Source organism: Macrosteles quadrilineatus, unplaced genomic scaffold (assembly GCF_028750875.1).
Source record: "Macrosteles quadrilineatus isolate MER2022 unplaced genomic scaffold, UCM_ALF_1.0 Scaffold_7__1_contigs__length_78375512, whole genome shotgun sequence".
Lineage (NCBI taxonomy): Eukaryota > Metazoa > Arthropoda > Insecta > Hemiptera > Cicadellidae > Macrosteles > Macrosteles quadrilineatus.
This window is the reverse complement of record NW_026542600.1, coordinates 32658053-32682514: the sequence shown is the minus strand read 5'-3', so window position 1 is coordinate 32682514 and position 24462 is coordinate 32658053. Positions and strand designations below refer to the sequence as shown.

Genomic DNA, 24462 nt, shown 5'->3' with positions numbered 1-24462 from the left:
TGCACAATGTTAAAATGCGCTAAAAATAAAGTTATAAAAAGTCCTCATAACTTTAGAACGGATCAAGATTAAAAAAAAATAATTGCGGCATTGTAATCAGCGTAAAATTCTGGTTTGAAATAATGGGTCACAACCCTACCTTTACATTTGAAAAAAAAACTTTGTATCCAATATGGCGGATCCAAGATGGCGGCCAAAAATGTATACCCAGTCAAAATGAAGTACTTACTACTCAACAATGATCTGACGTGGTCCGGAGATGATATCTTAAGAAATGCAGAAAAAAGTAGGGGGGGGGAACTCATTTAAAATTCACCCTGTATAATATTACAATTGAAGCTTATAACTGAATAGCTTAAAAATCTACGAAATTAATCCCACATGGGAGAACCCGTGCTTGGGAGTGAGTAGTTTTATATTGTAAAAAGAACGAATAAGAAAGTGTGATACTGTACATAGTAAAAACAAAGAAACACCTAATTACTAGCATAATTACAAGGCGCTAGCGGAATTTTGGCAAATTACATTGGAACATAGATATGATATCAGGTTGACTTCCCCCCTAACATTAACCACCCAAAACTCCCCCCTCAAGTCTGGGTAAGCGTATACCTTGGCCAAGTGCATGTCAAGTATAATGGTCATGTTGTGGACGATCAAAGAGTGCCTCATGGTGTTTGAAAACAAACATAGAAATGGTTCTGATGAATAGTCGCGTTAAATCAAGGTACATTAATTTCAGTGAACAGAGTTTTCAAAGGGTATTGCCTACACCTGCCGAGTGCCGCTTTTTTTGTGTGTTACAACGAGAGGTTGTAGGATATTGTTGTAAGCACAGCCCCAGGAAATTACCCCCCCCCCCTCAAGCATCGACTGTACAAAAGCAAAATATGCATTTTTAAAAATTTAATCTATTTCAAGAAATTGGTGCAGTTAGCGAAAAGCAAAATTCTATTTTCTTAACTTTTTATTTAAGTATGACACGTGATCTGCCCATGACATTTTGAATCAAACACAACACCAAGATACTTATCATTTTGAACTCGATTTATTACCGAGCAGGCACAATTATTTACGATTCCATGACCATATGAATGAATTTTGATTTCGTTGCGAAGTGTGTCACCTCGAGCTCTTAAGGAGATTGGAATAAATTTTGTTTTAGTGACGTTGAGCGTTAATACATTTTTTTTAATTGTTGACATACCTCTTTCGTCATTGGCAAAAGCTGAGTTCCAATTTTTGCCTTGGAATAAAACTAAGGTGTCGTCAGCAAAAGGTAAAATTCACCTCCAATATTTAATTTTACAAGATTGTTTAGGCATATGTGTATTAAGAATAAATTGTAAAGGCTCTAACGTGCTACCTTGGACCACCCCAAAATCTACATTACCAAGATTTCAATTGATTCCATTAATATTTACAAACAGCTTTCTATTATCAAAATAAGATCGGAACCATTGCAGAGCTACACCTTAACACCTATCAGTTCTAATTTTTTTTTTAAGTTCAACCTTCGTTTTCTGAGTTTTTTTTTCAACTGAGTCGAAAGCCTTGGCCAAGTCAAAAAATACCAGAATAACACGCCTGCCTCTACTGATGGCCAAATTCATATCTTTATAAACATCGAACAATGCATCTGAGATTTTTTAATTTTCTAAAACCAAACTGGCGGAGTGTTAAAATATTGTGCTGGTTAAGGTAATGAAAACTTGATCTTTGATAATTTTTTCTAAAATCTTAGTGAACACATTTAGCAAAGAAATTTGCCTAAAATTCGAGATAGTGACGTCACCAGACTTGGAGAGGGGGACAACCTTGGCAATTTTGTAGGCGTTGGGAAAAATGCCACTTTGTATACTCATGTTAGTTATATGTAGCAGTGGTTGTCTAGTGTCTCCCAGTTGTCTTTGAGTAGTTCAGCTGATACTCAATCATACCCTGGAGCTGAGCCACCTCGCAGTCAAGTGACGTAGGTGTAGAGTTCCTGTTCAGTTACAGTGTGAAGTGTGAGGATGGAGTCAACAGCGTGGTCAGTGTCATCGACCACAGGTAAATCGCCCAAATCTATATTTGCTGTCAAGTTGGGACCAACGTTGGCGAAGTACTCATTAGATTCCTTGGCTACCTGTAATTTACAGCCATTGTCAACAGTCAGTCTGTTTCCTGCAAATGGTGTAAGTGGGAAGATGTCCTTTCTATTACCTATACCCGCTAATTCGTACGGTACTCCAGAATGTTTTTGGATTGTTTTTTTTTATTTGAAAGTTTTCCCTTAAAGTAATTGTATTTAGCTAGTTTTGTACACAATCTTTAATTTTGTCGAAAAGAATATTTGTAGATACGTTTTCATCACACGCAAGCGTGACATCTGACCAATCACACTCTTTAATGTTTAAGCTCTCAATGTAAGTGTTTGTGTTGTGTGACGTGTCCTTAGTGTAGGGGTTGTGACTTATTTGTAGGCAGATACTGTAGTGATCAGTTATGTCCGTCCTCACCACAGCAGTTTGTAAGGATGGAAGTATAAATCTTTCCAGATTAAACACCCTTGTCTCCAGAACAAAGGGGTGATATTCGCCTATTCAGGGCTGTAAATCTAAGAGGACATTTGATCCAAAGTATGGAAATATTTTTACTTAACATTTTCATTAGGGTGTTAACTATCATATTTTACCGTTGTTTTGTTACAAGTGTTATTTTGAGCTTTTCCGTCTCTAGACCTACATTTTTTTGCAAATGCAATATCAAAAGGTCTTTCTTGCGAAACTAATATCCCAAGTACCACACATTGTTGGCCCACCGGGAACTTGTATAGGCCTATTCATTTGCCCTACAAAGGAATAATCGTTGGGCCTTTGTTGGATTTAAGTAAAAAAGATTCTAAAACACATTTTATCAAATTGATTTAATTAATAAGAAAATAAATGCAATGGCAGCAGAATATAAGACGATTTTGGAGAAAATTTGATCTATAATAAATGTAGTCAGATGATGTTGTGATAATTGTGATGCTAGATACACTGGTGAAACACCTGCTTAACATACAATAAAAATGCAATTTTTTTTTAATAAACATTCTTTAACTTTTTTGAGAAAATTTTTAATAGTTAAACAATTTAAGGGGAAAGATTAAATAACAATTAATTATAATAACATTACTAGTGGTAATTAATTAATCTATATCAAATACCAGTATCCTCTCTAAATCCCAGAAAAACAATTCAACTACTTGATGCCTCATTTCATACTATCAAAAATATTTATTGTACCTTTGCAACTGTCGGCTCAATTTAACCGCTTGAAAACACACAATATCAACAATCACAGATAGCTCAGAGGTAGGTAAGAGGCTCAAAATCCGAAGGTATCAGGTTCAAGACCAAGACCCATCTGGGCAAAATATTTTTTTCCTAGTTTTTTTTCAAAATTCGTTTGATGAATTATTTAATCAATACAGTATATAAATCAACTGATAAATATGCTTTTAATACTAAATCTTTATTATTTTGTGTCTTTATATTTAGGCCCATATGTTAAAACAGACTGTTAAAATAGACCCCTATGGGATGGTTAGTCCTATGTTCAAATTGGTTGGTTGGCCGACTTACTGACAAAACATGTTGGCCAACCATGGACATAAACCTAGGGCCAACAGTTACTGCTACTTGGGATTCAAAGGCTCTATACAGTTTAATTTCTCCAAAAACTACATCAAAACTGCATTCTTTTGTATGGGAAGTTACGAGAAGAAAGTCGTGGGGGGACAACAAATTACAACACATTAAATCGGGGGAGGGGGGGGGGCGATTTAATGTGCTGTAATTTGTTGGTGACAAATAAGCTACATATCTGAACAGTATTTTGTAGAAATTTTTTCGGCCATATTGTTGGGCCATCTTACGGTGGGGTTGAAACACTGAATTTTTGAAAATTGAATAATTCTATTGCATAGCTAATATTCATTGTTGATTAGCGGGATTTGATCCCAGGCCCCTACAATGTAAGGCTCACACTCTAACCACGAGATCAGCTGTGATCACCACTTCAAATTAACTTTAACGGTGACTAAATTTACCGAATGTCAAATTATCATAATAGTATATAAACTAATATCTATTGAACGTCCATGAATTATCAGAGTAGATTTAATTAACACAAATTAAGACTACTTCACAAAACATGATTCCCCCAATTATATAGATATTATTCTTTAGAGTTTGTCTGTTTAAATTATATATATAGCATTTACTTATGACTAACTATTCATACTGACTAACAGCTATAGGCCCTACCCCTTTTAAAATATGTTATTTAATGTAGTATAAAAATGAATTCATCACAATAAATTTAATCCCAAATTCCATTAGGTTGGAAAGTCACAAAATTCGCAAAACATTGCGACCTTAATTGGGCTTTATTTGTTTTGTTTATTAATAACTACCGCTGGCGTGTTTATCCTGTGATCCTGTGTGATTTTTACCAATTTTGAACAAGAATTAACGCCCGTGGCTCTTAGGACAAACAAAATAATGCATTAGTTTTACTTTGTGAGATTTCTATCTGATTTTCACCAAAACGCTGAATCAAACGTTGCCTACAGGCTAAACTATTGGAATTCTTGCAGAATAAACATTTTGTATTTATCTTTTAACTTTAACTCAACTTTGCTAAACACGTTTACTTGAAATTCATATAGGCCTGTTTTTTCAAAAGTAAAATTAGGGTTTAAATAGTATTACAGACAAAAGTAAAAACTCGAAATCGGTTTTTAAAATAATATGAATAGAACATTATAGTTTTTTTTTAAATTTGCAAATGGGGTTTTGACTCTTAACAGTAAAGTAACTAGGTATGCGGCCTCATGTCTGCTAATTGAGCGGAGTGAGCTTCGATGTAAACAAATAACCTTATTTACAAATACAAATAAATTTTTTTGTAAAAAATATTATAGATTTTAACATAAAAACATGATTAATAATGTTATTGATAAATAAATCTCATGATTTTAACCCATCGTTATAAGCAATTTCCTTAAGTCTTGCCATCTTTTTTTTCTTTACTTACCATTTGCCTCCCTTATTTATGCTTTAGACTCTATAGAAAATGGCTCAATAAGCAAGCTCTTAATTGATCTAACTCTTGACAATGCTACAACTGCTCAGGTGATGCCTGAAAATGTTAAAAAATTAACAAAAGGATTAATAATTGATCTTATAAAACATTGTTCACAATACCCCATTATTACTATGACCCTGTCACGTTATTTCACTGAAACTAGTTTTTGCATAACAGACTTGAAAAATGATTTGGCCAGAGTAAAAAATTTACTATTAGTATTCGGGTATTTAGTTCAACATTCACTTAGATCCTAACACATTACTGTCTACAGTAGGCTTTAACAAAAGATTTGGCAGTATTAGTTAGGTTGATGATGTATTGAAACACAATGTTGAAGCTGCAAAACCACATTGAAGGTACTTGATACAAAATAAACTATTTTTTCCTACAGTTACCTAACAATGTACATGTTCTCTCACTGATTTGAGAAAGCAAAGTGGCCAATTCGCTCACCAGTGAGACAATGTTAACATTGTCTCACTCTAATTACTTTGTCTCACTCCAGATTTGCAACGTGAAGGCACGAAATAGTGAGCGCGTAACATGCAGGCAACGTCGTATGCGCGCGAAATACGTTGGCAGCACTGGCTGTAAATCAGCTGGTCAGCTGTTGTACTGTTGAATTTGTCACTTCACATTAAATGTTATATTAAAAGTTCACTTCTGTGTAAAAATAGGTTATGTTTCTTCATGTTTCTTCACAAATGTTTTTGTTTTATGGTAACTGTAGGAAAAGTATAATGTGCAACTCGAGTTCAAAGTACAATTGCCTCACTCGAGAAACCATTCCTCACTCGCCTACGGCTCGTGAGTAAGGATTTCTCTCGAGTGAGTCAATTGCTCACTTTTCTCACTAGTTGCACAAATAACTATTTTTGTGATTTTTTTTTTAAGAGGTTGGCGGCCTCTTTTAACCTTGCATTTGCCCGTCCACATAGACTTCATAACACTAATTTCATTACACTATTTCATTACACTAAGATACTATCAGCTGTTTTTGGAATATTACATTTCATTACTAGTACCAAAAGTGCCATTTTCCAGGCTCAAATTTCACACTTTCAGCCAAATGCCGAGTTATGAATGATTCTTTTCATCACAACCTAAAAATACACACTTACAGGAAATCAGACAGGAGTAATATTAAAACATTATTTCAACAAAACGTAAAACTATTACATTCCTAAATTAACATTTTTTAAACATCAAAATAAAATAAAATTTTCCATAGCAAACCTATATAGCATTACAAATATTAGGAAAGTTCAAGTATATTTTTATATTACGGTTTTCTTTGTTGGTATTATACACTCTTTTGATTGTAAGTTGTTTGGTATTTTGAAACACCCACATTTTATTTAAGTTTTAAACCACTCTTTATTAATGAAAATCTACTCCACAAGGTACATGGTTTCATGATTATAGATTTCTCAGTTAAATATAGGAATAAATACTGCCTCACATACTCTCTGTATCAATCAATCAATCAATCATGTTTATTGGCACATAACGTACAGAGTGAGAGTTTACAGGTAAATGTACAGGTGCTTTGTCATCTTCTTATAACATTTAAAAATAGTCCTTTTTTAAAACTAAATAACAGACTTAAACGTATTTAGTATTAATAACCAAAAAAATGTGTATCACTCTTCATATTTTTCCCGTGATTTCTCTGATAGAAGATTTTTAGTCATTTCTGAAGCTTTTTCATCGAATCATCAGGATCAAACAGCACTAATCTTTATGCTAAAAACATAGTAAAAAAGGCCTGTTTCTGTATACATTTAGATTGATTGTTCAACAATGGATGCAGCTGATTTATATATCTCAATTAAACCAAACCGTAACAAAATACCCCCGCCGCAGCAAACCTGCATACTAAGCGAATTTCCATTCGCCTGATTGGATTTACACTAAAATGTCTCCTTAAAAATATCACATTTATTCCCTATTTAAATAACATTAGTTTGAGTACTTAGGTTTGCTGCAACAGGGAGGGTAATAATGTGTTTTTTTGTAAAATGTTAATAGTTTAGTATGAAATGAATGCATTTTCCAAATTTGATCAAAATATGTTCATAAACAAGCAAACTACAACAGTTAACTTATTCTCCATAAGAATAACATGGGTATTTTAAAATTACAGATTTTTGGAATTTTCTCCGTAACAATTAGGCGCATAGTAACGCTTTAATATACTAAATTATTTGTTTTTTTAAGCTCTACAAAATAGTTTGAAAAGAAATTGCTAAATATTAAGTTTTTAGGGTCAAAAATGGGAAAAACCTATTTTTACCCCATAAAACCCCCCATTAACCCCTGTTCCCATAGTCCGATCATGCTGGTTCGCGAACTCGTTCGAATAAACATAGGTTTACACGTTTGTACCAAATTTCATCAAAATCGGATCATTTTTGCTCAAGTTATCGCGCTAACGGACACATATATAAATATATATATATATATATATATATATGAATTTGATTGGATGGTGTTTTTGGCCTCTAGGGACCTCAAAACGAAAAAATAAATCGGTCCCGGGTCCAGGTCTCACCATGAGTACTACGGTAATAGCTTATTCCCTATAGGGGAAATTCGCTAATAAAGAGAAAGAAAGTATATTTGAGCAATGGAAAATCAGCTGATTGTTTTTCCCTCACTCTAAATTAGAACAAATACTTTCTTTGATATCAGCTGTTATTGAAAATATCTTCCTTCAGTTCAGAGTGATGAAGAAATGTTGTAAGTATTTATTCTCATTGGCATTATTTACATAATTTATGCAAAGTTTTGAAATGTAACAACCATAAACCCTCATAAAAATTCAATCATTCTAAAATCGAGGTTTTGTTTATTGGTCCACCAGTTTTGTGAAATCTAGATTTCATAATTGTATTCTTTATTTTATAAAGTAGAGTGAAATAGCGTGTCAACTTTGGGGGATCTTATAAGTGAATATCTTCTTTAGAGGGAGATGTACTCTTACAGGGTTGTTAAGATGTAAGCAAACAGCCATGGCAACTAAACTTTTAGAGTGCACAAACAGAAAATTTGCCCTCAATTCCCTGTATTGAACTAATTAAAAAAGCAGATTAGTCGCAAAGACAACAAAACATCTTTTAAATGTTTCAAAAATGAATGCACCATTATTTCAACCCCAAGTTTTTACCACCAAACTTGTTGTTTTGGTTGTTTTTGTTGTTTAACCGCTTTTTATGCCACATTTTTTCCTACCAATATTCCTGTAAAATTAATTATGAATTTTGAATACTCATAAAATGTGTAACAAACAGGTAAATTAAAGGATGATTTGTGGGACAGTAAAAACACAAATACTTTAATGGCTGAACAATATAATACAAATGAGGTTGAGGTCTACTTTTGCTTGATGTTGTTTTGAAGGGATGTTAACGTATCGCTTGGGGTTGACATGATTGACTGTTTGAATCCAACAGCATCATCAGGGGTGGGTTTGTTGATCAGATCTGCAGTTTTCTTGTTGTCAAGAATAGTCAAATGGTTGCCATCAACAAAGTGAAGTGTCACTGGGTTCACGCAGAACTAAAAAATAATAATGTTGAGATGAAAATAATTTTGTTGACAAGAAAATCATATATATATATATACGGATCAACTATTTTAGAGTACTTAAATAAACATAGTGAGTAAAATTTAGTAGTGTTGTGCATTAGAGCTATAATCTCCAATTTTAAATCTGAACCAACAATGTTTGTATGGTAATATAAGAAGACAGCATAACCTAGCAACCCCATTAAATCTTCAAAATATGCAAACAAGTATACCAACAACCAGTTAATCCATGTTTTTACATTTAATAATTAATGATAGAATAGAAATATACAGGGTGAACAAATTAACTGTGCCACCTTTGGTAACTCAGAAACTATTAGATTTAGAGAAAACATTAAATGGGGAACTTAAACTAATGTTTAATGACATTAAAAAATATGAATTCCAATGTTTCAAAAATGGCCGCCATTTTCCAATATGGCGGCTAACTTAAAAATTTATTTTGGAATACCCTGTATTTTATGATTGTTTTAGATTTTATATGCAATTTTAAGACATTTTTACTCCTGGACATTTCTCTCTAAACTTACTCGTTTAGGAGCTACAACGCGAGCGTGTTAAATTTTGAAAAAAAAACTAATGACATGATTATAACCACACGGCAAGCTAATTTTTTAAAGTTTAACACGCTGTAGCTCTTAAAACAGTAGGTTTAGAGAGAAAATTCTAAGAGTGAAAAGTCTTAAAATTGTATATAGAATCTAAAACAATCATAAAATACAGGGTGTTCCGTAAACAGTTTTATGGTTGGCAGCCATATTGGAAAATGGCAGTCATTTTTGAATCATTGGAATTCATATTTTTTTTAATCATTAAAAACTAGTTGAAGTTCCCCATTTAATGTTCTCTCTAAATCTAATAGTTTCTGAGATACCGGTGGCACAGTTAAGTAAGCTGTTTACCCTTTGTATATTATAATTATCTATCCAATCTAAATAATTATTTCCAAGTAAAAGTCAAATGATTCTCTTCAATATCTGGATCGGTGCAATTTATCAGGTGACTTCAGGGCTTAACATATTTTGAGGAACATCTTTCCAGGAGGATTTGTCTAAATTCAGATCATTGAGTAAACTAAACTTAGCAAGGCAAGCCAAGGATCAAAGCTGGCAACTTTGAAGACACCAGTTTTGTCTGCAAAACTTGAAGTTAGTTGTATCCTACAACTTGGTTCTGTACTACCCTCCATTCTCCAATTATGGTTACAAACTGTTATAAAATGACAAGTATTTTAAAATCAGCTTGTATGTTGTTAAAAGAAGGGTTGTATAAAAGTGCAAGAGAGATAAAAAGATTAGAAAATTGTTTTTTTAGTTCAACATATTTTAAGAATAAGTTACCAGAACTAATTTGTATATTTGTTTTTAATTTAAAATTACAAAATGTTTTATTTTTGTTTTAGATGTTTTGGCAAAAAATTGTATTCTCAAATTTTATCTTTTTAATACTGTTGAGCTCAAAAATGCATACACTTCTCTCTTATAACACAACTACCTATTCTCTCTATTTAGTTGTTCTTGAAATTTTATTATCAGTGAGGATATAGGCCCTAGTGGTTTTTGGCCTTTGTAAAGTGTAAACATAGACTTACCTTAGAAAGTCCATAATCATCTTCAGTAGCCATTGAAATTTCAGAGGGTCGAATAAGTGTTACTCTTGATGAGATGGATTTGTTGGGAAGGTGCTGGTACTTGAAGATGGCCAGGATACGTTTGTACGCAGCATGCAGACTGAGTCTTTGGAATCGTTTGCTGTGTAAACCTTCAGGTGACTTGCTTACTAAGAACTCAACTCGGTCATTCCAAGTAGGCAAAGCCTTTATTTCTGCAATTGCCTGAAAAAATTAATTAAATTTTGAATGAATAATCTGATTTTCATTTAGTATTTGAAAATGGGTATTTAATTGTATGAAAATGTATCAAACTGCACCATCATTTTACAACTATTATCTATGTTAGGAGATTATTGCTGACATTTTCTGTCATTCCTAGTAAAAAGCAATTTTCACAAATAAGATATTGAATCTGATATCTAGTTGATTGTTTTGGTATCTGTTATCTATGATATCATAAAATGTTTTAAATCAACCCAAGATAAAAAATTACTAATATTAATCTAACCTTGAGGAGTAATATTACATCAGTGGTTTAGGAAACCCCTTCAACTATTAAATTTAATAAGCATTTAGGAAAACAGATTACTGCTATTTATGAAAATTTTAACTCAAAAGCAGCTCAACTCGCTCTCTGGCTGTATATTTCACATGGCTCGTGAATGCGGTCTTAGTGAATGTTGAAATATAATTTCTATTTTCTCCTATTTCGGGACCGATTTAAAGTTTCCTATATATTATGTTCTCTTTTCAAACTTTGGATATTTAAACTCCAAAATTTCCAAAGTGAATATAATTGTAATTGAGAAAGTATTGACTTACATGTCCAGTCTCTTGAGGCCAGATAAGATCGATAAACCGTTGGATGAGCTGTATTTGCAGGTCTTGAAACCCATCTTTCTCGTCTTCTACCTTCATAGTTTTGGCGCACAAGCCCTGGAGGAAGTCTGGAGCTCCGTCTATGAGGTACAACGTGCCTTGTCTGCCTTCCTGCTCCAGCCTGTGAACTATCTCCATGGCTACAATGGCACCAAAGGAATATCCAACGATTCTGAAGTTGGATCCTGGCCTCAGTCTCTTTTTTATGTGCTGAAACAGTTTATAAATACATTTAGTGAGATGGCACCATGAATTTACATCCAACCCTTCATGTGTGACTTTATCTTAAAATTCAAGAGATGACTCACAGAACTGATCTTCAGGAACACGGTGAAACAGAGAGATAAGAATAGTGGCAGAGCATTTTTAGAGAAAGAAATTAGGTCAAGTCGGTATATAAAGACTCTTATAAAGACAAATTTGAGGTACTGTGAGTTTTGCAACTGCTGACTGGCAAAACCACATATTAAATTAAAATACAAGTGTTCTGATGCAAACACTATGAAATGACCTCTAAACTCACACAAAGTTACCTGGTTATACTTCACACAAGCAAAAAAAATATTCTGTCTGGTAAATACCAGTACATTGAAATTAAGGTAAACGTGATAATGTGAATAACTTTGCGCAGGCAACAAAATATCCTAATCTCAATCCCACCACAATCATTGAACAGACACCAGTAAGAGAAAATCTTTGTTTTAAAGTTCACCAAGTTACTTTTTCCTATGGCGTATCATATTTTAATTTTTAGTGAATGGTGATTATGTTTTCCTGTTTTACTCTTGTCAAAAAATAAATATTCCTAATATGTAGTATGTCTATCTTAACACTCTTTTCTATTATGATTTTTATTCCTACTATCCTGCCACCTTTAATAAAATAAACCACAAGTTCCAGTTAAACAGGGATATAAATTATTCCCTGTAGATTATCTACACTATTTGGCAAGGGTGCATTTAACATGTTCATATTGGTATATTAATTTATTTTTGTAGATTGAACCTTACAGAATTCTTGTATAGTAACTGTAAAGTGATGTAACCTATAATATGAATATATTATAACTGGAGTCACCACTCAGTGTTTAAAAAATGTGCCACTGTTTTTGCTGGTTTTTTGTGTTGTAATGTTGGCTATATGATGGTTGGTTGGATAGCTGTCAAATTAAATTCATTCCAACCATGCTATTTCTTTGGGGCTATTTTCAGCCAGACAGGGCCGGTTCTAGGAATTTTTCAGAGTTAAGCGAACACCCGAATCAGCGCCACTTAGAATCCCCACCCCCAAACCCATGAACATATAACTTAACCGTATTTGTGAATTTTTTTCCCAATAATTTTGGGAAGAATTTTTTTTATAAGTTTAGGTAGAAGAAGTAACTTGCAATAAAAAGCTGTTTATTATTCGCAGAAATGTGACATTTATACACTTTTACTCATCATATAAAAACTATAGCAAAACCAAGGACACACTAAAAAAACAGGCCGTAATGTAATGCTCGTCAAGCATGACGTCACGATAGAAGACGGCAATGACGTAATGTTTGCCGTTTGTGATCAGCTGCTTGTTTTAATCTTTCCTTGGCAAATAAATAAATAAATACCTACGTCATTGCCGTCTTCTATCGTGACTTCTTTGGGCTGACTGGACTCGTCACCAGGGGCCTATTTCATAATAAAGTACAAAGTAATATTATTAGTAAATCAGCTGATCAAGATCACCCAATGCAAATCTAAAGGAAATTACAAGTTACAATTTGTAACTTGTAACTTGTAATTTCCATTAGATTTGCATTGGGCGATCAGCTGATTTACTAATAATATTAGTTTGTACTTTATTATGAAATGGGCCCCAGATGATTTCTACAAAAGTCTACTCATTGATTTGGCTTTTTTTTCTTCCTCTTCCAAATTTGCCTTACGCTTTCTATGATAAGTGCCAGACGGTTTCTTTTTTTCTGCCATTGCTTTCATAGTTTCGGCTCGCAATATGTTTTACTCACTCATTCAGTTTATACTTTATTTTTTATTTAATGCGCAAATTATAAATTAAACTTAAATCACTCGTAATAACAGGGCCGGATTTCCCAATAGGCCCGGTAGGCCCGGGCCTATGGGCGCAAGTTCCCAGAGGGCGCACGGCCGAGAGTATTTTTTTTTATATACCTAGGCTATCTAAAATAAAAAAAATAAATAGTCACAGTTGATAAAAAAACTACAAAGCATTGTGATTCTGAAGTTCATAAGAAGAAATAATTGTTAGGAAATCTAAACTATTTTTCAGAATCACGCATCAATTTCGTTACAAAATTGGTAACGAACATTGGTTATACGGGAGTAGGCTGTAGGGAGAAGGGGTACGCATCGTATTGCCACTGCACTGCCACTATGCTGGTTTGGGCTCGGCACTACTGATCAGAGTGATTAGGGGCGCATGCGTGCTAGAAATTGTTACTACCCTCACCTCACAAAACAAAAGTTATTAATTAATCTGTTGATTAGTTTACAACAATCTGCAGGATCAAGTTAATAAGTTGTGTTGAATATTAAAACAACGATGAATTTACCTTTAAAATTAACCAAAAAATATTAATCTCAGTTTGCATTAGATTTTAGAAAAATTCAATAGCCTCCAAAACGAACCAAATGCACCAATAATGCTGTCATTTTCTCCTCAGACCTAAGGGTCGACGGTTGGCCGGAATATTTCTCTGTTTTGCTTTGGAAATATATAACCTAGATGCAGTACGACCATAGATTAAATATAGCTCAAGTCGACTTCTTATGACATTGTTAATTCAAAAATTTTTCATGTCCAGTTCATGTTGGTGACACTGGACGTTAGTTTTGACGTATTTTTTTCCATTATTTTAGGGAGTTCTATGATGTGTGTTTCAATTTCTTGTAATATAACCAGGAGACGGCCTATTGTTGATTATTAGATAGTTTTATTTTGGATAAACTAGGTTTAAACATAGATCAAACATACTAGGTACTAGTAAATAACAAGAATTGTTTTCAGCTAATCCAAAATGATGACAAATCTACTAAAGGAGTATGTTTAATCTATGGTATCACGTACTGTATGGAGTTCATGTTTTTTTTGGCCTGGAATTGGAATCGATGGCCATGTTTTTTTTTTTTTTTTTTTTTTCAGGAATGCTCGGTGGATTGAGTTGTTTTGTTTCAGTCCCACGGCCACAAACGTGAGCATTTATTAAAAGCATAAAATTGCTAAAAGTGTTTAAGACGGCATTTTGTTAAGGCTATAAACAAGTAAATTCTAAAAAAAAACATGCAATGATTCCAACGAGGAGTGGTATTTAAGCAATTAACTTAGGTCAATGGGCATGATATAGTTTTTAATAAAGGTTTGAAGGAAAGTAACTGTGACCAGACTAGGGGGCGGAAAATTATTTGGGCCTAGGGGCGCCAAAATGCTAAATCCGGCCCTGCGTAATAATTCGCTTATCAACAATCATGAATCAAAACAATGCCAATGCGATACCGATACGGTATAGGCCTACGCACGATTACTAGAAAAATACCGGTATGGATCATAAACAAATGACGTTTTTGGCCCGAAAACAAACATTATTTAACATTGCTTAAATGGAACTGCCAAAACATATGTTCAATGCTATTAGTATAGGATTCGGGCCAACAACGTCATTTGTTTATGTTTATGATCCATACCGGTATTTTTCTAGTAATCGTGGGCCTACGTATACAACTAAAAGAGTGCAATACAACGTAGTGCTCTGCTCTAGGATCAGAGGCAGAAAGGAGTGAAAGAAAGGGGAAGTTTCTTGTTGTGACAAGTGGCGCTGCGCGCTTGCTTATCTCGAGCATGAGTGATTCGTGAAATGAACCCCATAGGTGCCGCGCTGGCGCTGACGCTGCCGACTGCCGAGCGTCAGCTCAGTTCAAATCGAAACTGCAAATGGCATTGAGTCCTTGAGTTGTAGTGCTGTACAAATATACAAAATTTTCAAGTGCTGTTGGTACAAACAGAATAAATGCCTTTATTGTGGTGCTTTGAATACTTGAACTCTGAGCAAAAATAAACAAAATTACGTTGTTCACGTAAAAAAATGTTTCGTTGGCGCCACGGCGCCACTTTTTCGTGGCGCCATATGCGGCCGCGTAGTTCGCGTATGGGTTAAACCGGCCCTGCAGCCAGAATTAACAATGTATACAAGTTGTATGGGCTAAGTCAAAATGAAATAAAGTTGGATACATATACTTAAGAACTATTTACTACTTATTATTAGACTTATTACTTAGAACTTATTACTTAGACTATTTGATGGACTTTTATCAACAACTATTTATTGTATGTTAAAACCTGTGGTTAAAGTAATTTTGAACCATTATCAATTGTTTTTAATACTAAATACTAACTTATTTTCCTCTTGTAAAGTTGATGTATTTGTATAACAATATTAACATATTTTTTTACTATCAACATCAGGATGACACCATCTTGTCTCTAATTTGACAAGTCCAACCAAACCGAGACAGTGTGACCAACAAAGCACAGCAACAAACAGCCATCTTGATGGCACGCTTTTCTTGAATGTTTAACCAGAGAGTAGTAATTCCAGTTATAATCTATACATCTCTTTGGATGTAAGTAATTATAATTTAATATAAAACTGTATTTTCAACATCACTGAAAGTTTAAAAAAGAACTTACAGGTAGAAGGTTGTCAGTGATGTCTGTGAGAGTCTCAATGGGGTTTTCATAGTCAAACTGTAGACATAATGCTTGAGCCTTGAGGTTCTTTGCGAGAGGCTCCACCACACTTGCAACTCCTGGAAACAAAATTGAAATATAAAAGCAATTGTTGAAAAAATTGTGTTTTAATGTTGATCTATGATACTTTTCTTATGTCTATCTTTCTATTTCAATCCCAGGAATTTTTTTGGAGAGTAAATGGCAATAAGATAACAATAGATTAAAACTATTGATTGAATATAAACCTCGTCAATGTATTCGCTGTCTCAACATTTAGCTCTAGTCATGAATGTAAAAGTGTACAGATATTAGCTTTATTTTTTTACTATACACACTTTTTGAATATGTTTACAATTAATTATAATTGATCATACAAGTTTTAAATGGCTTCAAGTGGAAGTCTCTCCAAATTGAGATTATCTCCTCATCTAAAGAAGAAACGAGTTCAGGTTTTTTCTGACAGCTTAAGCTTCATTTTTGCTTTATGGGGCATATTTTGTAAAGAGTAAATTATTCCAGGAATTGTACCGGTGTTTTAAAATTGTAAAAAGCCAAAGGTGCAACCTTTTTAGTAAAAGACAAACTGAAATGAGCACAGATGTTACAAAATTACAGCAATGGAAAGTCTATAGTACAAGAAAATATGTATGTGTTTACAACAACACATTTATTCTGTCAAAACTTTTCAGACATTCAAACCAAACAATAGCAATTGATAAAATCTAATTACTACAACCACATTAACTACAGCAAGTAAGTTAGCAAGACATTACCTTCAATTCCAGGGATGAGGAAGACTAGTTCATCCCCGACAGCAATCTCTTCAATAGTGTTTCCGTCACCTGCCAGAGATGGCAACCTGATGATAGGTTCACCACATAGCAACTCGTCACCAATCACTCTCAGAAGATGGTTGATTCCAAACTCTGGTATTTTGTCACCACCTTTAAACAACGAAAACGATAAACTTAAGTTGTGCTGCTGTGATGAAAACAAATATGAATAAAAATAAAGCAGTAATAACGTAATGTATTACTTGTAATTCCAGCAGTTTGTATGATGAGTCTCGTGTAGAGGTGAATAGTGTATGAGAAGAAAATAGAATCGTTTATTGACATTAAATATATACATGTAATAGACACTAGACAGTGTCACATTTAAATAATGTCAAGCCTAAATTAAGTCACATCCATCAAACTTTCACATTATTTAAAAACACTGAGTTGAATCATCCAGTGATATATTTAAAACTCGTTAACATGATAGAATGGGGTTTCCACAAGCCAGTCAAAGTCAATTTTTATGAAACTTTCTTGTATTACTGTTTGTCATTTAAGACTTAGTTTATTAAACAGCCTAGTAGCCTATAGCTTTAAATGACTTTGAAGTTTTTCCAAGCCTGAATCTATTAATAAATGTTAGACCGGCCCTGGTAAAGTGATCACGGACTGATTTGACCAAGTAAGATTCTTATAATTACGTTTTACAAAGACTACACTAATGGTTTCAGCATACCTGCTCCTGGTGCATCTTTAGGTTCATTCTCTGTCTGGGCAGCCAAGTCCTGCAGTTTGGCGAAGGTCATTCCTCGGATGTCCTGAGGTGTCAGGAACACCTGGAACTCTCTCTCCAAAGTCTGCTTGATCTCAACAGCCATCATGGAATCCATACCTAGCTCAGCCAAGGTCGAGTGCAAACTGATGGTCTTCAAGTCTCGTAATCCTGAAGAAAATCAGTAGAATGTTAAGTAACATTAAGTTATATCATTGACTTTTTATGGTGAAGTAGACATCCCACCTACATGGACCATCTGAGAACGTAGTTGAATGAGTAACTCACAGAGTGTACAGTCTAAGATATTCTCCATTAGATTTGATTTCTTTGATTATTCATGTGACATAAAATATGCTACAGTTTACAGTAAGATGTTCTTTCAGTTTAGTTTGGTTGAAAATTTGGCGTATTGACGAAAATTAATAATCAGCACTTTCTTTTGGTCAATAAATTTATCTATGAAAATTTTTATTGTGACACTAAATAGAGCTTAACATGGGAACAGGGTGTCTACTTATATCAAAGATGAAAGGTAATATAAAAATATTAATCAGTACACGTAATATCTAGTACAGTAGACTTCCTCTTATCCGGACACCTTTTAGCCGGACATCGGTTCAACCGGACTATACACTCGGCGGAAATGACATCTTTTTAATCGGACAATTTTTATCAGCACATCGATTTAACCGGACTAGATCGGCAGGAAGTGGGTGGTATACTAAAACCACTGTTCTCATGGGAAAGATTTGAGACCAGTGATCACGTGTCTAAATACAATACTCTCCTAAATTTAATTCAAATACTGTATACAGTATGCATTTAAACAGTCCGTTTTAAAAAGTTTTTGGAGACGTCGGTTTAACCGGAAAACCCGTTATCCGGACTGGCCTCGGTCCCGAGGAGTCCAGATAAGATGGAGTCTACTGTACTTGGAAAAGTTATTCTAATTTTTTTTCAGGGTCCATAGAACTATCTACTGCTGATTTAATTATAAATCATGGTACTATATTTTAACCCTTAATATATAATTCTTACTTACCCAGGGGCTTACACAACAAAGGGGTCCTTGACCCCTATCTTATAAAAAATATAAATTATCTTATATTAATCTTATAAATTATTTGTGATGATCTTATAAAAAATACTACAGTAATAGCTATTTCTTATATGGGAATTTGGTAAAAACAACTCAAGTAAAACTAGTTACAAAACTACAGTAAAATATTAGCAGTTTTGAACCACGTGTATTCATTCCCACAATCACATGGGATTAGAAGCACACTCCTGTTATACTCAACCAATTAAAATGTAGTTCGTTATGCACAGTTTTATTTGAGATGGTATTTGTATGCATATTCTTTATGTTACAACAAGAAACGTTATAATAAACAATTCATAGTTAGATTTGATTCTTTTTAATTTGTTAGAGAAATGTTTCAGTTTCATTAAAGTAGTATTTAATAGTAGTAGGAGTATTGGCTTGAATCGAAATATGATTTTCCACAGAAGTGTTAGTATTTATTTTTGTTCCTACATATTTAGGATTTTTAATTTTTAATTAAGCTAAATAAAAAGATAACATAATTACTAATTCGCTACTGCTGTACATTTGATGAATTAGAAAAAGTTAGACTAAATACTTTGTAAATTTATGACTATTCAACCATTACATAGCCTATATCTTGACCATTATATCAAATGCATTTGTAACTAAATACTTTTTTACAAAAATAGGTACTTTTTGTAAGTATTATACGGAGGCCACTTATTCTACAGCGCTCTGCTGCGGCGGTCGTGTTAGGTTGGGTTAACAAATCATAAATATGTTTGTAGGACTTTCCTCATTTCGTTATGAATCCAACGATACCCGATGAGTCATAACAAACTTATGATAACCCAACCTAACACAACCGCCTGTCTAAGAGTGGCCTCCGTATAATACGAAAATACCCAGAAATATTCTGTCAGAACAGGTAATTTGTTCTCCTTAAATTACAAAAGTAGTTTTCCAAAACAAAAAATGTTCAATACCGGTACCTATATATTTAAGGAACTAATGTGGCTTGAGGCTCAATTTTTTATGATCCCCTCTTAAGTTATCATTTTTTTAGTTTTAACAATTTTGGGAACAAAGATAAAGCAGTGCTAACTAGGATTAGAAACCTAGATTTGTTATCATCAATGTTTCTGCACATTATTAGCTTCGTAATACATTTTCAAATGACACATTCCTGCTGCCATATACTAAATATCCATACTACAATATGATACAAATTTTATCAATAATTACCAAGGATGTTGACAACAGTATCGACAATGTTGCCTGCCACGCCTCCTCCAGCTCTCTTCTCTGCTACAACCATACTTGCGACAATGGGGAATCCACAGTACATGAACCCATCCATGACTTCTAAACATGAGCTGATCCTCTGCTGCAATGTTCCACCTAGAAACCATTGAGTTTATGAGCATTTTTGAGCTGAAGAACTACTCTGAAAGAGAGCTGTCTCAGATGAGATAATAGGAATGGTAGTTTGGTGAGTCAGTTGCTCAGTCAGTAACACAACAGCTTGTGAAACAAAGGCAGATGACAAGGGTTTGGATCCCAATGCTACCACTTGGAACTTATAAGTACAGTTTAATCCTTGCTTTGCTCAATATGTTCCGCACACAAGCTTGAGGCCCATAGACTGGAAATTTAAGATTTAAAGAGGCTGTAAACCTCTTTAAAAGAGGAAGAATAATTATTTATTGGATTGGTTACTCAAAGATGTAATTGCTTTTTGATCTTTCAATTCAACTATCAACACCTGAATTTCGCTGACATTAACCACCAGGGCTTTGCCAAATAATATTCTAAGTAAATATTGTGAAACTTCAGTAATTCGTGACTAATATTACAAATTCTCTAGTTACTATGAATACTTAAACCTTTGATACTCCATACTTAATTCAAATTAGCCTAGTTATTGTACATAACAACTAAACTATACATTGAAAATTTACCGATGACAAGTTCCAGATGGTCCTCCTGCATTTCTGCTACAAGTCCAACTTCTCCCACGGCACCCCACTGGACTGCTAGGGCTGGCAATCCATCTTTCTTACGCTGCTCACATATCCTCTCCATCACAGAGTTAGACAATCCATAGTTGGTCTGTCCTGCATTTCCTCTTCCACAAGACACACTTGAGAATATAACAAAACTGCCCAGTTTAGGGCACATCTTGCGAGACAACTTGTCTAGGTATTTAGTTGCTACTGCTTTGGGTCCAGCTGATGTTGCAAAATCTGCTTCTGTTTGATTTTCTACAATGGCGTCTTTTAAAACCTATAAAAAAAGCACAAAAAATATTTTTATTTTACTTGCCAACCGGAGTTACTTATACTATTTCAAATAATGTATAGACGATAGACCCTTCATTGTACATAACACCTGACCTGACACATAACAATCACAAAAGTAATTCCCAAGCTGTTACATAGCCATTTATGTATCTAAGTTCTTTAATCTAAACTACCTACACAAGAGTAAAAACCATAAAAATGTATCCATAAAAAAATATGGATTTTGTAATAAGTTTGTAATAAGTTAAAAGTAATAATTTTGTGTGAGAATATTTGAGATATTGGAAATTTTTGTTATTATTTCTTGTTTGATAATTATGTTTTATTTTATATTTTTCATTAATGGGATGATTTGCAGAAACATGCTTTGCTATTTTAAATAATGTATATAAAGAAATGGTAATGTTAAAATGGAATGTATTTTGAAAAAAATGTTTGCAGCAGGCTCGAGCTTTCTGGTGAAAAATAGTCCTGAGAATGGACTTTTGGCAACTGAACACTTTCTTGGCCTCTACATAGTTACCCCAGAGAGTAACTCCATAAGCCAACAAGGAGTGAACATATAAATTATATACCGTCAAGCAGACATCTTTAGATGTTACTTTAGATGGTATGCCTATTGGTCTAAAGAAACAATAGAATTATAATAAATTAGTATAGCTTGATGATACAATATTGTTACCTGAAGAGTTGTGCAAAGTGGGCAGAGGGAATGAAATATCAGCTTGTTACTAAAACATACTTTTGTTGTACAGCAATGGGTGGGGGGGAGGGGGGGCTAGTTGGCTACTTGGAGCAATCATTTGATCTGACAATGCTAGACGACATCCTTTACACTTAGGGGCCTACTAATAACTGATAGAAACTGCTTTAAATTATTTTTACATACCACAGCAAGGTTAAAAATGCCATCTACAGGGCCGAGCTTCAAAGCCTGTTTCAGTAGGTCGTTGACTCCTTCCTCGGTTGTTACATCAGCTGTTGATATTTGCACAATGGCTCCGTAACTTTCCCATATTCTGATCCTCATTGCTTGGTAACCAGTCCTTAGACCAGCTCGAGACGTCAGGACAAGCTTCCTACAACCTCTCAAACAAAGCCAGTCTGCCAATTCCAGCCCAAAGCCTCCGAGTCCACCTGTCATTTCAACGAACCATGAGTGTTACGTGTCACTTAGACTATTTATGACTACATTGTTTAGGTCTAGATAATTAAGGTATAATTGATGTGGTTAGTCAGAAATGGTTGTAAGTTTGAAACTATATCTCATGCATTTGGGAGCTGAAAAGACATTTCCCTTTTCAAATACTTGAAATTATGCTTCCGTGTGAAATTTTGGTCAGTTAACACGTTCGCTGCTACGGACGTTCCGGAACGTCAGCCGGGCCACGGCGCCAGGAGCTAGGAATGTTCCGGAACGTCACTGTTCATTGTTGTTTAACGTTGCTATGGATAACCCAGCTCGTCACAAGCGTCCTATATTTCTTTGCAGCTCGTGGGGACGTACTTTTCTGACAATAAAAAATATAGTTTCCCAAAATCACCACCAGGTTCGTTTAGAACAGGACTTTGTTTCACCTCTTTCCTGCTAGATAGCGACACTACTTTACCGACTGTAACCTGGGTAGTGCTGCTATCTATCCGAATCACTTAGTACTATGTCCAAAGCCAGTTTTAAGGCAGAACATTGCCATCCAGTATAACTACTGTTGTTTTTACTGTAATTCTATTCAGTGCATCGGCGGCAATGTCACGCAGCGGCCGAGCGTTAGTTCAGCTCCTGGCGCCGTCCCGGCATCTAATGGTCAACAGCGAACGTGTTAATGGTTCATTATCTCCTAAGTAAAATCAAAGAATGAGAAGTCACACGTTTTTTGAAAGCCCCAGAATTAATTAATATTTATAAATATTAATATTTATTAAGGTTTACAAGTTACTGTACAATTTACAAGTTTTCCCCATCATGTAGTTAGTCAGATCTCCATTTTGACATACATCATACTCTAAAGAAACAATATCATGTAGGCTACTATATGTACTATAAAAGAACAAATACAGTAGAACCTCGATAGTCCGACAACCCTTAAGTCCACAAAGTGTTGAAATGTCGAACTATAGGGAGTAAATGGAGTTTAATATACAGGAAAGTAAAAATACAATTTTTATATAGAAATCAACCAAATTTATTAAATACTAAAAAGCTTAACAATTAATTTCACTGTTCATTAGTTAAGACTCAAGTCGACAATAAATGACAATTTAATGTTTAAGTCAGCTTAAATCAAAATAGTAACTATTAAAAATATCACTTGACAAAATAGCTCAGCTCATGTCAAGCTACAAGGAGTGTCAAACTATAGAACGTTTGCTGTATAATCATTTCCACTACCGTTAGTTGTATCTTAAATAGTTTCAAAACTCACCAATAATTATGTAAGAACACTCGGGGTCACAGAAATATCTGGGTCTGGCACGCATCTTGATAGGTTGAGGAATGGATGCTAGACTTTGTTCTTCTTTTCTTATTTCAACGAGCACTTTACCAACATGTTTTCCTGAGGCCATATATCTAAAAACAATAATAGGCCTAATTTAGACATCCAGCAGCAAACAAAGACAACATACGGTATATACTTCATTATTTTGACTTTTTGGTCATTTTTGTTATTTGTACAAAAAAAATAGACCCTAAATAAACCTTAGGTGAATAATACAAATGAAACACTAATCCACTAACTAATGGATCAAAAACTATATGCACATTTAATGTTTTTTAAAACAATATAAGTATAAAAACATTTAATGTTTATCTTAATATTAATCTTGCTATGTTAATCTTGGGCAAATGCAAGATTAAATAGGCCACCAAAACCTCTTTAATAAAAAAAATAGTCACAATTAACCATTGACGATCCAAAGGAGTAATGTATGTTCTCCTAATCATTCAAGTTGCCAGTTATACTTACCACAGAATTTTTGCACAACACCCTAGATAAATAATTTCACATTGGTTGTTCCTGCCACTTATGGCTAGTGATAATATCCAACATAAACAGAATGAACAGTCAGAAGGCCAGAATCTTTGGCCAAGAAACAAAAATGTTTGTACAAGAAACTTTGTTTTCATGTCTGCTGAACAGCTTTGAAAATTAATAATACTTCCGAACTGGTTGGGAGAATAAGCCGCAACGGTTGCTGTGTTGATATGAAAAAGAAAGTGGTGTTTGATGCTGGCCAAACGAGAGGCATAAACAGCAGATTTTAAAAGAATATTGCACTGTTTACGTCAAAAACATGGTCAGTACAACTGGTCAACTGAGCGCAAAAGGTTGAAATTAGTAAACTGCAGAGTGTTTAGATTGCACTTTTGAGATTTATTTTAATTTTATAGTTACCTGAATGCCTGTTCAACTTGATCCTCTGGGAAGACGGAGGAGCACAGCGGCTGGACTGCTCCGGACTTAATTCCGTCCATGATGAGCTCACACAGTTCCATTTTACGAGTGGATTTTGGATTGATGAACATGGTGTCCAGTTGGATCCCGTGGAAACTCGTCTCACGCAAGAAAGTCTCCATGCCTTAAAATAAAGATTCTGGATAAGAGTAACCA

At 34.2% G+C, this 24462-nt stretch overlaps 1 protein-coding gene across 1 annotated transcript in view; it reads right to left on the bottom strand.

Moving 5' to 3' along the window:
- Positions 1-8430: 8430 nt before the first annotated feature.
- LOC128997761 (fatty acid synthase-like) overlaps positions 8431-24462 on the bottom strand; it is a 53067-nt gene continuing 37035 nt past the window's right edge. Inside the window, exons 28-38 of the mRNA XM_054423435.1 lie at positions 24247-24430; positions 23275-23420; positions 21741-21988; positions 20510-20834; positions 19794-19949; positions 17462-17668; positions 16720-16890; positions 15905-16023; positions 11147-11413; positions 10304-10546; positions 8431-8682 (exon numbers count right to left, since the gene is read on the bottom strand). Of these exons, the coding sequence (XP_054279410.1) occupies positions 8497-8682; positions 10304-10546; positions 11147-11413; positions 15905-16023; positions 16720-16890; positions 17462-17668; positions 19794-19949; positions 20510-20834; positions 21741-21988; positions 23275-23420; positions 24247-24430 (2252 nt within the window). The 3' untranslated portion in view covers positions 8431-8496. The remainder of the gene's footprint in view (positions 8683-10303; positions 10547-11146; positions 11414-15904; positions 16024-16719; positions 16891-17461; positions 17669-19793; positions 19950-20509; positions 20835-21740; positions 21989-23274; positions 23421-24246; positions 24431-24462) is intronic.